This window comes from Quercus robur, chromosome 1 (assembly GCF_932294415.1).
Source record: "Quercus robur chromosome 1, dhQueRobu3.1, whole genome shotgun sequence".
Lineage (NCBI taxonomy): Eukaryota > Viridiplantae > Streptophyta > Magnoliopsida > Fagales > Fagaceae > Quercus > Quercus robur.
Window position 1 is genome coordinate 53,140,375 of NC_065534.1, and position 15,818 is coordinate 53,156,192.

Sequence of the window (15,818 nt, forward strand, 5' to 3'; positions counted from 1 at the left end):
TTGTTATCTTTATCTCTTTATTTTCCAGTTCTAGTTCTATATAAGAGACTGGTTTATTTGTATTGGAAAATAGACGTGATTAATGAAATTCATATAGGATATTTTTCCAATTGTTAGGTGCTAACTCCTAATGCCTTAGGTATTGATTCCCAAGGGTCCTTAGGTGCTGATTCCTAAGGGTTTAGCTTGGTGCTGATTCCAAGCAACTTAATTGCTGCTTCTTAGGTTTATTCTTTACTTTTCTTGTTCTTTTATTTTTCTATTAATTGTCCTGCATCAATTATCTTTCAAGAAAGATTAAAATACAATATATTCAAACATGTAAAAATATCTTACATCTTCATCATAGAGAACACCCCAATGAGCATCAAGAACTTTTTTCATTGACAAGTCATCATATGGCTCCACAGGATAAACATCTCCCTGTAATAATGAAAATGAAAATTTACAAATGTGAAACCTTTCAGCACGGAAATTAAAAATGAATATAAGGAATATAATGCGGATTCAGTAAAGTAAGAAAGAAGATTAGCCTTGAGAAATTCCAATGGGCTCTAGCTCAAATGACACTTTTTTCTCACATAAAAATAGGAGGCATGTGAGGTCATGAATTCAAACCCACTGAATGCATTTTGTAATTAACCAATAAAAAAAAAGTCTTGAGAAATGATTATTCAAAACTTTGGAATCCGATTGCAAACACTTATAAGTTATAACCATCCTTGGGCAGAGAAAAGAAAACAAAAAACCATGACCTAACAAGGCAAACATCCTATAAATGATGAGTTCTTCTTTCCCCCTTTAATTGACCGGGGGAGAGGCCACCAATTTCATATAAAAGGGTCCAATAAGTGAACAACTTCAGGAACATTCATTATGAAAGCTTATATACAAAAAGCAATAAGGAATTTCATTTCAATTCTACCAATTCCAAACTTCAGCAAATAAAATTTTGATATCATGCCATTAAGAGTTGGATTACAAACTCATTGCAATATGAAACCACATCCTAGAAAGAAATTAATAACTTCATGCACTGTTATCAATATCTTAAAAACTAAACACCAGAAGAATTATGTAAAAGTCAGAAAATAAAAATATAGAGTTCTACGTGACAATCTACTTGAGCTAACTTGACTTGATTCTATTCACACACAGTTCAAAACACACTGGACATTGATTAGAAATTTGTTATATTGATTTCTAAATTAGCTTCTATAGATCCAAATAATATTTTGCTTACAACAAGGGGGGGTTTGGGGGGTTTTGAATCCAGGTTCTCCTTGTGGAGGGAACTGGGTAATTCCATTCAGCTAAAAGGCTCTTGGCTGTATAGCCGAATAACATCCTAAGGGGCACAAGCTGAGCTTGATTTCAGCCTCAATGAATTTCATTCTTGAGCTATCTTACTTATTCAGAAAAGTCCCACCAAAGATCCCTTCCAGCCTCAACAATCATTTCACATTTCTTTCCACAGCTGCACCATTAGATGGTCATTATTTTTTAATATTTATTTCACAGGTCAAAGTTTCCCAATAATGCAGAAACTACGGCATGTAGAAGCACAAAATCAGGATATCTTCAATAAGAAACTCCAAGCAAGTTGTGGCCACTGTGTCCAAACCATGAAACCAATTTAAAATTTAAAATTCTAAAAACCACTTTTTCACCTAACCTTCTTTAGCCATAGGTTAAAAAATAAAAATAATAATAATAAATAATAATAAAAACTGAATAAAGGGATCTTATATGCTGGCTAGCAGGAAGCATTGCAGAAATTAGACATATTCAAGAAGGCAAATATGATGAGTATATATTCTCTTTGTAGAAAGTTTACTCTAATGATGTAATGACCTAAGAAAAGGCACTAATCACATCTACGCTATACCCCAAAAGAACTACTCACAATTGAAGCTCCTTTAATTGTTAGTAAAGCCCATATCTACCCAATAAATGCCCAATATGGGACTCATTACCCATCCATAAAACACACACTTGGTCAATATCCAAATCAGATTGAGGGCATCACAAATGACCTCCCCCAGGATTCCTGAATCTAAAATTGCATTTAATAAGAATGTTTGAATGGTTAAATCAACATTTAATTTTTTCGGTCTGAAGCATAAGCAAAATATATGCAAAAATTATCTAAAATGGTAAGCCTTATAAAATTGGCATGTGAAAATGAAGCATCCGCCAACCCTAAAATTTTGGGACTAAGACTTTGTTGTTGAAAATGCGGCACCCACCTCTAATAAGATAAAACCTTATAGCTGCATACTGCAGTTCCTTCTATATAGGAAAAGAATAGATAAGAAGCAGGCTTGGAGAAAGGAAAATAGCATGCAAACACTCCCCGGTAGAACAAAAAGTACATACCCCTGAGGATATACTGACATTGCCATTATGTGATTGATTTGCATTTGCTACGAGACCTTTAGCAGGAAGTGGCCGTTCAAGGTCTGGATAAGAAGCCGCAGAGAATCTCCAAAATGGAGCTGTCTCACCCATCTTTTCTCTTCTCAAGGCAATCTACAAATAGATTCAAATTCAAAACTCATCAGATGAGAACCTCATTTAATACATTAATGAGCATCAAATATTTGTTTTGATTCATTTAGGAAATTCAATGAGCAGCACACTCATAGATGCTTAAGCTACTAAGATAATTTAATTAGATTTTTTTAAACTATTTTCTCCACAATTGCAAACTTTTGCAATGTGCATACAATGAGAAACGTCAAACGTGTGAAAGAGATCCCTCTCTCTCTCTCTCTCATATACAAATAAAAGTACTCAAAAATGCATCAAGGATTTGAGTTTACTAGTCCTACGAGTAATAAACGCGGAATCTCATTTTACAATCCTTTCACATTCAAACAATGTAGCATAATGACAGTTAATTCTCAGAGGTTTTCACCTATTCCAATACCACTGAAAGTGGCTTCTCTGATTGGACAATTGTTGTGGACAACTTATCAAGTATTAATAGTAAAAACAGGCAAGCTAGAAACTTATCTAGCCTAATTATTTGGCTCTCCAAAATCAATTTTTTCATTGCATGAAATGTATACAACCTTTACAGCTTGAATTAACTGACTATTTTCTTCATATGGATCTCAAGCACCCCCATCCTATCAAAGATCACTTTCTGTAGTATTCTGGTCTATAAGTAACTAAATAAGCAATGCCCACTCCTCTACAGTTCGAAATTAAATTCATTTTTATCATTCAGGGAAAAAAAAAAACCCTTAAAACTAATAGGCATAAATACACTCAAAAACATGCACATCTTACCTTTCCAGTTCTCGCAAGTTCTTTGATTCCAAATTTACTTAAATTTCGTTGAACGGCAACCATCTTCCCAGGGTCTCCAGTGACCTGAGATTCCATGTGGAACTCACTTTTAACATCATAAGACAAGAAAATAATCTGATCCACAAAATTCAAATGTAAAGTTTGCATTGATTCCATTGAAGGTAAAAGCTTTCACAAAAAGGTTTGATAAAAGGTCCAACACCTATAGATGAAGCTGGGTATTGAAGCACCTTATGCACTAAAGATCAGTAAAGAATGCATTTTCTGTATGTGAGTATGGATATACATTGAATTTCAGTCATCGACATGTATAAAAATGATAAATTAAAAACAAACAAATCAACAATTTTCATGATTTGGATACCTTTCTTATAGGTAACAGAACCTTATCTCTCAACCTAAAGTCATAAATGCCAAATCAGCACTAGATTTTTTAAGAGAAAATTTTATAGTATATCTCTACATCCAAGATTTGATGGGAATTCAGGACACATCAGCCAAATATTTATAGTTTTAAAAAGAAAAACAGATTGACAACATGTGAACAACATAACTACTTTAAATATAAGTAGAAAAGTTTTGTGTGGTTTCAACAATAATTAGATACATTCCATTTTATATATACATATAGTAAAAAAATTATCAGAAAAAGAAAAGCAAATGACACGGAAAGGGTGCTGCCAAGAGCATGCATCCAATCAAAATATCCGGAAAATATGCCCTTTGATAACATGGGCAGAACATTCAATTCCATCAAAGACTCTTTGTTTCTTTCATACCACAAATTATGGCATTACACACAAGGTCAAGGCTTGCAACACCTTGGCTCCTCTGTGGCACTGAAATCAACCCTGTCAATGTTCTAATAGTTCAATCACTGATTTCGGCATCACCCAAGCCAACCCAAAAAAAGTGAAGACAGGTGACCCAATATTTGTTCCCATTGAGCAATGGAGAAGCAGATGATCAATAGATTCCCCACTACATTTACACGTATAGCACCAATCAACTACTAAAATGTGTCGCTTATGAAGGTTATCAACAGTTTTAATTCTCCCAAGGGCCGCATTCCACACGAAAAATGCCTCCTTTCATGGAACCCTAGCCATCTTGATGCTCTTCCAAGAGAAAAATAAGCATGTAGGACCCCTAAAAGCACTATAGAATGATCTTGCCTCAAACACTCCTTCTTTGATGGCAACCACACCGCTTGATCTGTCTCAAACACTCCTTTCTTTGATGGCAACCGTACTGCTTGATCTTGACCAAATGAGGCAGGCAAATTATCATATAGCACCTCAATAAAAATATCAGCATATTTTCACTCCCAATCTTGAAAATGCCAGATGAACTGAAGATTCCAATGTTGTCCCTTTCCCTCTGACAGGCCAGGTAGACATGAAGACACTAAAGCCTCCTTGACCACCACTAAGTCAAATAGGTCTAGGAACAAATCCTTATGAGAGAAGCACCGCACCAAATGTTGGTCCAAAACCTCACCCTACACCCGTCTCAAACTTCAAACCATAAGAAATTAGAAAGATTCCCATACCGTAAGCATACCCTTCCACAAGCTAACCCCATGTGAACTCCGTAAGCATACCCTTCCACAAATTAAATGTTTAGTGTCACCAATACCTGCCCATAAGAAATCCCTTTGTATCTCCAACTTATTGACCACATGAGAAGACATTGTAAAGAGTGACATAAAATAGGTAGAAATGGAAGATATTTGGACTTCCCTATAACAATGAAGATGGGAAATTGCTCTTCCTTTCCAAACTATGAATTTGTTTCAAAACACTATAAACACCCTCAAGTTTTTTTTTTTTTTTTTTTTTTGATAAATAACGTAAGAATATTATTAATAATAGAAAGAATGCCAAACCGAGTACATTGGGAATGTACTATGGGGGCACAAATCAGGAAACAAAAGAACAACAGTCAAGAAAAAAAGAAAATGAAGAACAAGAAAAATGAGATAAAACCACACTCCATTCAAAGAGAGTGTGTAAGAAGAAAGACTTAATCTCCAACAAAGAACGTTCATAACCCTCAAAACTTCTAGCATTCCTTTCACGCCAAATGCACCAAATCAAGCAATGAGGCACTAATCTCCAAACATCAATGTGACGATGTCGCGCAAACTGTCCTTGCCAAGCCTCAAACAACTCAAGAACAGTACGAGACATAACCCATTGAATACCAAACAAGCAAAAAACCAAGGACCACAACTCCCAAGCTATGGAGTAATGAAGTAGAAGATGATCCACCGACTCCCCACACCTCTTACACATATAGCACCAGTCAAGCACTATCACTCGTCTTTTACGAAGGTTGTTTATTGTTAAGATCTTACCTAAGAAAGCACACCAAGAAAAGAAAGCCACCCTTGGAGGAACCTTCGATTGCCATATTATTCTCCATGAAAAGTAAACAAGAGTAGGAGGGTAGAAGGAGCTATAATAACCTCTAACCTGAAAACCTCTATTCCTTGCAGGTTTCCAACAAACCTTATCTGGGCCAAACCCCCGCACTGTCAAAGAATAGACCAACCCCATAAACCAGTCAAAGGCTTCTTCTTCCCAATCTTGTGGTGGATCTTATGGTGGACGACGAAATTGCACATTCCAATGAAACCTCCCAGCAAACCAACCCATAATTTCAGCCACCGAGGAATCCTTTGACCTACTAAGACAATAAGAGTATGTTTGGTAACTATTTTTTTTCATTAGTTTTTGTTTTCAAAAACAATTTTCTGTTTCCTAAGACAAAAAACTTGTTTGGTAACTGTTTTTAGGCAAAAATCAAAAACTATATTCAATTTTCATAATGTGAAGGAAACTGAAAACAGATCTTGAGCTGTTTTTATTTTTCAGTTTTCCCTCACCTTAGAAAACACGCTAAAACATGCTGAAACACACCCAATTAATGAACCAGCGCACTAGTTCGACCCACATGACTGACAAAAAGCTTTTCGCTTCTTTTTTCTTTCACTCAATATTTTAGTGCCTAGTATCTGATAACCCTTTATATCTTCCTCTGCGCCTCCACTGCCTCCATCTTGCTCACAGAGAAAACCTTGATTGAGAGAACCACTTGTGAGGTAAGTGAATGGTCTTCACCGGATTGTCCTTCATGACTGCATCTGCATGTGCGTTGAATCTGGGTTTATTCAGAATGGGTATTTTTTGTGTGTTTGATTTAGGATTTTGGGGTTTTGGGTTTGCTTTCGCTGTGTTGGTAAGCTTGTGGGCTCTATGGTGTTGGGTTTGTGTGTGTCTTGCATTCCTGTTTTCTTCCCTGTTTGAGTGTTACATCCCCTGTTTCTTGAACATGTTCTCACTTTGTTTCTTTAGCTATCTAATATGCTATGTTTAATCAAAAACTGTCCAATATATATATAAGTATAAATTCCAAATTGAAGGTTTGAGAAAGTCCTTGATCCCATGGAGTTTATTCAAGTGTGAGGTAAACAATGAGAAACAGTCCACAATGATATAATCTAATATTAATTCAAATATAGAATCTTGTCTACAATGCCATATTCAAATTGAAATTAGTAATCAATGCTTGAACATGTTTTCACATTCACAGCTGAAAAATTTTAAAAAAAAAAAAATAGAGCAATGGAGAAAAGAGAGAAAGGAAGAATGTCTAATAACATTTTAATTTCAAAGGAAACTTCCAAATTGCCAACTCTTGGTTATACACAATATATGGTCAATTAAACGCGTTTATATATGGTGGTCATGCTTTAATTAATGAAATTTGGTTGATATTTGCACATGAAGCTAGCTGCAACAAACCTCGGCTTGACTGGACTGTGTTATTGTTTATTAATGAATGGTAGTCTCTCCCCCTGTTCTGGTAGTGGCTGAACAGGGTATACACTTATACGGTGTAAATGGTTTTTTGGATTAAATTTCAATAAAGTTCTATCTTTTATCTCAAAAAAAAAAATATATATATATATATATATATATGAAAAGATAGGTTCAAATTAAACCTGGTGTAACTCTAAAGGGTTACACATTTTTTAAACCATTGGATTTAAGTAAATCCAACGGTCAAAAAAAGACTATCATTAATGCTAATATTTTAATTGATCTCATTTATTATCCCTTATTTAATACATTCTATACTTATTTCTAAACCCAAAAAAAATTATACGGTTGACTCTTTCTTTCTCCACTGCACGTCTCTCTCTCTTTCTCTCTGCACATTTTTTTCTCTATCTCCTCCAAGGCTCTTCTACCTCCACGGTCAAATCGCCAGCAACCAAAAAAAAAAAAAAAAAAAACAAACAAACAAGCCACAGATGGTTTCAACAAATGGTGTAGTACTCGTTAATGGTAACAAGGCTAAACAAGAGTGGTGTAGAATAATAAAGGAACCTGTCTGCCTAAAAGCAATTGGTCATGGATGGAAATAGCGTCAACATCACAGAGGAAGAGTGGATACGAATTCAACAGATGGAGCAATACTTGTTAATGTTTTGTCATTGCCATGGTAGCGCATTGAATTTTGTCATTGGACACAGTATAAAATGTTTCTTAGCTTCAGTTATTAGCACATAGTATAAAATGTTTCTTAGCTTCAGTTATTAGCTTTTTTTACTCTCTTTTTTAGCATATTCTGAGGTCTTATCCTCAAAATCTTTTGTGCCATTGTGAATGTAGAAAAAACTGAAGTAATGATTATTACTGAGATTTATTTTTCTTTTCATTGTTCAAATTCAAAGAACTTAACATTAGCTTATAAAAAAACTATATAATCACATCAAAGTAATTACAATCTCCAACCTATTATAATTTTAAAAGTATGGTTAAATTCAATCTCCTTAGAATCAAAGAGAACCAAGGACGGTAATACTTTCCAACTATAATTTTCATCTACATGTCAAAGGACCAAAGACAGAAATGCAGTGGAGAACAACATGTACGGCAGGCTGTGGTTTGTTTGTTTGTTTGTTTGTTTTTTTTTTTTTTTTTGCTGCCGGCAACCTGGCATGGTTGTGGGGGTGGAAGAGCCATGGAGGAGAAAGAGAGATAGAGTCAGCCATACAAATCTTTTTGGGTTTAGAAATAAGTATAGAATGTATTAAATAAGGAATAATAAATGAGATTAATTAAAATATTAGCATTAATACTAGTCTTTTTTTGACCGTTGGATCTATTTAAATCTAATAGTTTAAAAAAGGTGTAACTCTTTAGAGTTACACCAGGTGTAACTTGAACCCGTCTCATATATGAATATGTATATATAATGTGTATCATAAACTTCAAAATTTTGTAATTAGCAACATAATATGAGAATAATTTGTGATATCTAATCATTCAAATTAGTTGTGCATATTAAAAATGCTCTTATAGTTTAGGACATATATTGCAAATACTCTCATTGTTTCTTGGTCATTGTTTCTGACTTTCTGTGCTCTGTTGATAGCTGAAAAGGAACAAACTTTTGGGTTTTGTTTCTGGAGTTTTGGAGAAAGAAAAATAAAAGGATCTTGCATTGCTGGACTTTAGATTGTTAGAGATGTAATTTGTAAGCAAAAATATAATAACTTGCAAGTCAAATAGTCTGAGGCGGTTACTTTGTTGTAAGGAGATGCAAATTTAATAAACTTGTCATTCAACAAGAATTCTAGCACTCAATTTGTATTTCTAATCATTTGAAGATTATGAGCTAAATAGCTGTATCATTGCAGCAATGCCAAAGACCTTCTAAGTAAATGGCCAAGGATGTCTTAAGTTACACATATGATTGACAGTCTAAGGCAAGCCAGTATATTGTACCTCAAGTGCATTAGAAATTCATAAAAGAATTGAATTGTGGCAATTTATCATCTTAGAATTTTTCCATCTTGCACCCAACATAGTTCTTGTCAATTTTTGCTTCTTCAAAAGTACTGTGCAAATTATGCTCAAGTATTATAATTGTGAGAACTGTGTGAAACCAAGCTGAAAAAGAAATGAATCAGTACAAAGCTGTAATATCCATAGGAGTATTGCTTAGCATATTGTAACAAAAATACTTCTTTAGTTGTTGGAATAGCAACATGAATCATTCTAGTATTCCAGCCTATCAATAGTCAAATATTAGGTTGAATCACCACGTGTTTTTGAATTAGAATAAATATAATTTTTTTTAAAAAAAATTAACCAAAGAACACAAAATTTAACTTTTTCAAAAACAACTACCAAACAAATTTCCTGAATTTTGTTTTTGAAAAATGTGTTTTTCAAAACAACTAACCAAACATGTTTTTCATTTTGAAAATAGAAAAAATTTGTTTTTTTCTTTTTCTCTTGAAAACAAGAAAACAAAAATAGAAAACAAAAACAGTTACCAAACATGCTCTAAAGCTCTAGAGAGGCCTCTTGGAGAGTACAATCCCCACACCAGACATGCTTCCAAAATTTCACTCTAGTACCATCCCCCACATCATAAACAAAGAGTTTAGAGAAGTTCAACCAACCACTTCTAATGTATCTCCACAAGCTGACCCCACAAGGACTTGTCACCTTTTTCGTACACCAACCACCCCAAATGTTCCCATATTTTGCCTCTATAACCCTCCTCCATAAAGCATCAGTCTCCATGCCATACCTCCACAACCATTTTCCTAGCAAGGCAGAATTAAAGTTCCCCAACCCCCCAACCTGCAAAGGCCTAAATACCTTGGCCCAATTAACTAAATGTATTTTAGGTTCACTACCAATCCCATTCCACAGAAAATGTCTCTGTAATTTCTCCGTACGCAGTAGGTGGCTAAGCTAGTGGAATCGTGCTGTCCTCTCCGCCCTTACCCACCACTTCCGTCAGTGCTAAGGAAGAATTCATGCCCAACGATACCTTCGGTGACATCACAAGGTGCTCCAATGTGGTGGGTGTGATCCTTGAGCTCTCAAAATCTTAAGGGAGAAAAAATTCCCTCCTTCCTCAATCACCAACTGAAACAACTTAGATTCAATAAAGAAACTTCAAAATCCCCCCATACTAGCCCTAGGAAATGAAAACTAAAACAAGATTTGTGACTAATTCGAGGTAGCCGGGCCTCCTCTCAACTCAGCGAGAGAGAGAGCTCATGCAAAATGGATCTATAATTTTTTTGATTAATTCTGTGTGAGATTATCCCCATTGCCCTCAAGTTTTAAATTCTCCAGGTAATAAGAAGTTGAAAACAGGGTGTTAAGGGATTGGTTGTTTGCTTTGCAAAATCAATCATTCCCTTCTTTTATTGATTTCCTAGACTCTTGCAATTTTTGTATTTGATTTCTTATCCCTTGTTCACTCCCTGTGTACTAGGGTGTTCCTTTTTTATATCAATATAATCTTATTACTTATAAAAAAAACAGTTCTCCTCACTCTATAAAATAGCTTCTTGAAATGAGAGAACTTCTATACAAAGTGACTCTTTCTCTTCTTGTTTGATAAGGAACAACTTTTACCAACCCTCAAAACAACTATTGTTCAATCAAGCTCTGGGACATTGGCACTTTTTTTGAATGAAAAATTTATTAAGAGTAAGAGACACCATGTACAGAAATGACAAAATCAAGACAAAGTACAAGAGTCTAGAAACTTTACAAGATTGGAACTTGGATGGCCTGGTAAATAGCCATCCAATCATACAAAAAGGAGCTTAATCTCTGTCATAAATTGTTTGAAGCCTTCAAAAGCTTAGCTATTACGCTCACGCCAAATGGCCCACATAAGACACAAAGGGACAACATTCCAACTATGGCCACTCTGATACTTTGAAAATCACCCCATCCAACATGCCAACAAATCAACAACCCAGAACAGCATGACCCAGTGCACTCCACATAAACACAAGAAACCATAACACTCTATTCTAATCAAAGTGCAACAATATATGATCTACAATCTCTTTGATGGGAGGACCACAATTTGAATTCCTACAACGACTCTAAAAACAAGACCGCGTGGTGTGATGTCGAAGGCCATAAAAGATTTGAGTGTGTCTTCCTCATCACCAATTGGTTTTTTAAGGTAAAATGACACAGCTCAAGGTTCGACAAATGATATCAAAGCCATGGTCATGGGTTCGAGTCACAGAAGTGTCATTGTGAGGGAGGGATTGTTGGAGATATCACAATTTGACTCTCTACAACCACTCTAAAAATAGGCTCACGTAGTGTGATGTCGAAGACCATAAAAGATTTAAGGGTGTCTTCCTCATCACCAAATGGTTTTGAGATGGAATGGCATAGCTCACGGTCCGACACTCTCCACCCTTCTTACACGATAACACCAGTCTACCACAATAACCCCCCACCCTCTAGGATTATCTAAGGTAACAATTTTTACCAACGAAATAGAAGCTGTGCTGGGGGAGGCATGCGAGGCCCTCCACTATAGCCATACCTACTTATTGATAAAATTCAAGTTCTAAAAATTGCCATTTCTTGGGGACATCGTTTATGGTTTCTTTTCATAGTAAAAAGGGTGGGAGGGGAGAGAGAAGGAGACTATTCCTCTCTTGCTCCCTTGGTAGCTAGAGAAGAGATGGTTTTAGAAAATTTAAAGAAAGCAGTACATTAGAAGACTCAAGAGGTAGCACAATTGATTGGAGACCGTGCCTCATAAAGTGGAGGTCACTAGTTCGAATCTCCCCTTCCCCCCTCCCATTGAGGTGAAAAACTTACTTAAAGGTTGTACCCAATGCACAAAACTCTCACTTTTACAAGATAGGAGAGAGGTCATGATAGACAACCTTACCGGGATTTTTTTTTTTTTTGGAGACTGATTCCCAAAAATCAAACCCGCTACCTATCGCTTTTGTGGAAGAAACTTGTTATCGCACCCCAACATCTGAGCCAAAAACTAACATATAAAAAATAAAAATAAAAAGATACATAAGACTATCTTGTGGTAAGCGATCTTGGCTTCTTTTCAACGTTTGGGCTAATTTCATTATTATTGATGATGGGAAGTTTCCCACAGTTATGACCATGAATGTCTCTTCACACTAGAGTTTTATCATATTGAAAAATAACAATCACAGTAATAAAAAATAAAAAATAAAAAATTATTTCATTAATCATAATAATAATACTATGTTAAACATGTGTCCCAAATTATTCTCTTTACTTTTGCTATTTTTGAATTCATTCTATTATATTACAAATATTTTTCTTCATATCAAAAAATCGCATGGATAGCTAAGCGTCCTAACTGAAACACACTAGAGAATAGAAAAGGCTATGAATTTCACAAAACTCACCTCAATGGTCAGAGAATCTTCTGAGATATCCACAATCTTTGCTCTAAAGATGTCTACTAACCACATGATCTGGAGATTTAGGATAAAGAAGAAGATTAGGTGCTTCAATGCATTAAAATGAAATGAAAACCACTGAAATTCATAGTACTCCATCCAGGTGGCGATATCTCGACCAATGGTCGAATGATTTAAATTTAATTTTATTAGGTAATAAATTCATTAAAAATTTAAATAAAGGGTGCAAGAGGGTCTCCAAAAGTTACAAACAACCTAAAATTAAAGATGTCAAAAAATAAAATAAAAAATGTATATTGTCTAAAGCAATCATCCAATCTTACAAAGATCTTACAAACATGGACCAAAGGAATTTAAAGGGATCTCAACACTATTAAATGATCCAAATCATTACCTCAGGACGGGTACTCGGATCTGCATTAAGTTTTACAAGCATCAGCTCACGTTCTACTTGTGGCTCCCTTGAGATATCTTCAACCTGGTATATCAAATATTAATCAAGAAGTAAAGCACAGAACAAAATCTAGGGGACAGCCAATGAGCCACTACAAAAAATTAGTACTAGAGGAGTTAATGCGATGGAAAGAAATAAATGTCTTGAAGCTTCTATTTTCTGCTGAATTACCCCGAAATAATATTAAAAATACATAAATAAAACTTCAGCAACTCTGGAAACAACACAAGAAAGCTTGATTCCTATAGAATATTCAAGATTAAGGGTGAGCCATAACCTTAATGACATTCACAAGCTTGTTCAGCTGTTCAACAACTTGTCGCAAAATCTTTTCAGTTCCGGAGACAACTATGGTAAAGAGAGCCTTGTCCTTGTTTAAGCCAACTGCAAGGGACTCAATGTTGTAACCCCTCCGAGCAAAAACCCCAGCAATTCGATTTATTATTCCACTCTCATCCCCAACAAACACTGAGATTGTATGACGTTTCACCCTAAAATAAATCAACATAACACATTACAACCAAATAAAACATAGTAGATATGCATATCAGAATGGGAAAGAAAAGAGGTTCATAAGTAGGCTTTGACATCATTAAAAGTCTTTAAAAATATTGCAATCTCTAAAAGGAAGGCAAAACCACCTATCAATTAGTTATCAACAAAAGGATAAAGAAACCAAAAGCTTTATTGGCATGTTCATGCTTATATCCATATCAACCTTAAAAGGATTTTTTGGTACCCGATCATTGCTTCTCTTTGGTTGGAATCTGTATAGCCAAACTAAAATTAATAAATGGTTGGATAAATGTTCATTGCCCTTATTCCCTAATAAATGGTTGGATAAACTTAAATTTATCAAAAAACAAAATTGGATACAGCAATTAAAAAAATAAACTTAAAAGTTAAATTATTTTTAAATATATTACTTGTTGATTTCCCAGAGAAAAGAACCCATCTCAGTGTTCTTCCTATACCTAAACCCGTTTTATTGGTACATTGCTTCACAAATGCCAAGCATTTTATAATATAAATTGTCCCTAAAGAAGTCATATAAAGTTATAACTAGAAACCCAATGTGGTAATAATCTCCATCATATTAGTATTACTCTCTTTAAAATTTCATTTCTAAACCAAGATCATGAGAATAAATACCCTTTGTTACGAGGTCATCAAACTACAGAATTCAGTTAATTCAAAATACAACCAATCAACCACAAAACTTTTATACAAAATGGAACTGTTTTGTAAAAGCCAAATTCCAATTAAAAAGAATAAAAGAAGAAAAGAAACCACACCATTCAATAAATAGAATAGAGCAATGAAACAATTCCATGCAACCACTAAATCCAACAAATGAATAAAACAAAACCCTTTAAGACTTAAGAGATATAACAAACCCCAACGGAAAAGGCAACAAATTTGAAGCCAATGTACACATGTATTAATCAATAAAAAGTGAAGCTTCATAGACACATATATTAAATTAAGAAAACCCAGAAAACAACAAGCAATATATATCCGAGAGAGTAGAGTCAGAAACAGACTTAGACAGAGTCAGTGAAGGTGTGGACTCGCTTAAATACGCTGCATTGTCATTGCTAGCAGAAGCAGAAACCCACAGCTTCTTGAACTCAAAGTTCCTACATTTGGGTGTCCTAAAGTGCCCAAAATCCAAGCTTTTTGAAAACCCATTTCCCAAATCCACTCTTAAACGTGGGTTTGGATTCTGGGTCCGTAATGGTGGTGGGCAAGGTGACACAGCCGCCATGATAGAGAGTCCTGGTTTTTTGAGGAGGAGAAAAGAGAAACACACCAACTTTTTAGTTTACTGCTACATTTTCTAGCTTTATATTATACCCATAGATATATATCACACGCTAAAACTCTTTTGTCAGTTTCTCACACGTGGGTTTTTCAAAGCTTCTTAGAAGTCAGAAACTAGCGGAAATTTTTGGGCTTTTGCCATTATTTTGTAAAGAATCTAGCACAATGTCTTTATTGTTTTAAAATTTTTGCCACTTAATTTTATTAAAAAAAAAATTTATTTAAGTGAAACACGCTTAATAATTTTAAATCAGGGACATTGTACTAAATTTTTTTTTAAATAAAGACAAAAGCTCATTTTCTCCAGAAACTAGAACCGAGTAAACGGAAAAGTCACCAAAAAATAAAAAACATGTGTTTGGCCCGAGCTAAGCCAGCTGTTTACTCTCTTTTTTAAGTTTTTAAGGGTAAGTTTTATAACTTTTTAAAATTTTAATTTTTTTTTTACAAGTATACTTTATTATATTTTCAGTAAAAAAATTAAATAAGTTATTTCCAAAATTTTCTTTAGAAATTTATTCTCCCTTTTTTTTATTTAATAAGTTTGAACAAATAATTCTCATGTTATCGAGTAAGAGATCCAGCGTAACTGAGGTTTCAATTTCATTTACATCAAAAAATAAATTAGTGTCTTGGGGTCTAATAATAAAAAATCATCCTTATAGGAGATATTGATAAAAATATTACGGGGGAAAATAATTTAAAAGGTAAGGGGGCTTCACTGGATTTAAGAGTGTTTAAGAAAGAATAATAACGTGGGAGGTGAACCTATTGTTCCTAAGAAGATTTTAAGGGGTAGTCTTGTGGCGGGATAAGGATGCTGAAGTAGCAGTGAGTATTAACAGATCTTCTCAAACAACACCTTTAAATTTCAGTACTAAGAGAATAGTTTTAATATTGGAAAATATCCTATTGCCCCCAAGAAACAAGAGGATAAAGGCTGAAAATCTA

The 15,818-nt window shown here is 34.6% G+C and overlaps 1 protein-coding gene across 1 annotated transcript in view; it reads right to left on the minus strand.

Moving 5' to 3' along the window:
• LOC126691768 (acetolactate synthase small subunit 1, chloroplastic) overlaps positions 1-14,881 on the minus strand; it is a 35,287-nt gene extending 20,406 nt beyond the window's left edge. Inside the window, exons 1-7 of the mRNA XM_050386917.1 lie at positions 14,588-14,881; positions 13,321-13,534; positions 12,984-13,067; positions 12,575-12,643; positions 3,298-3,381; positions 2,380-2,532; positions 337-423 (exon numbers count right to left, since the gene is read on the minus strand). Of these exons, the coding sequence (XP_050242874.1) occupies positions 337-423; positions 2,380-2,532; positions 3,298-3,381; positions 12,575-12,643; positions 12,984-13,067; positions 13,321-13,534; positions 14,588-14,811 (915 nt within the window). The 5' untranslated portion in view covers positions 14,812-14,881. The remainder of the gene's footprint in view (positions 1-336; positions 424-2,379; positions 2,533-3,297; positions 3,382-12,574; positions 12,644-12,983; positions 13,068-13,320; positions 13,535-14,587) is intronic.
• Between the last annotated feature and the right edge of the window lie 937 nt (positions 14,882-15,818).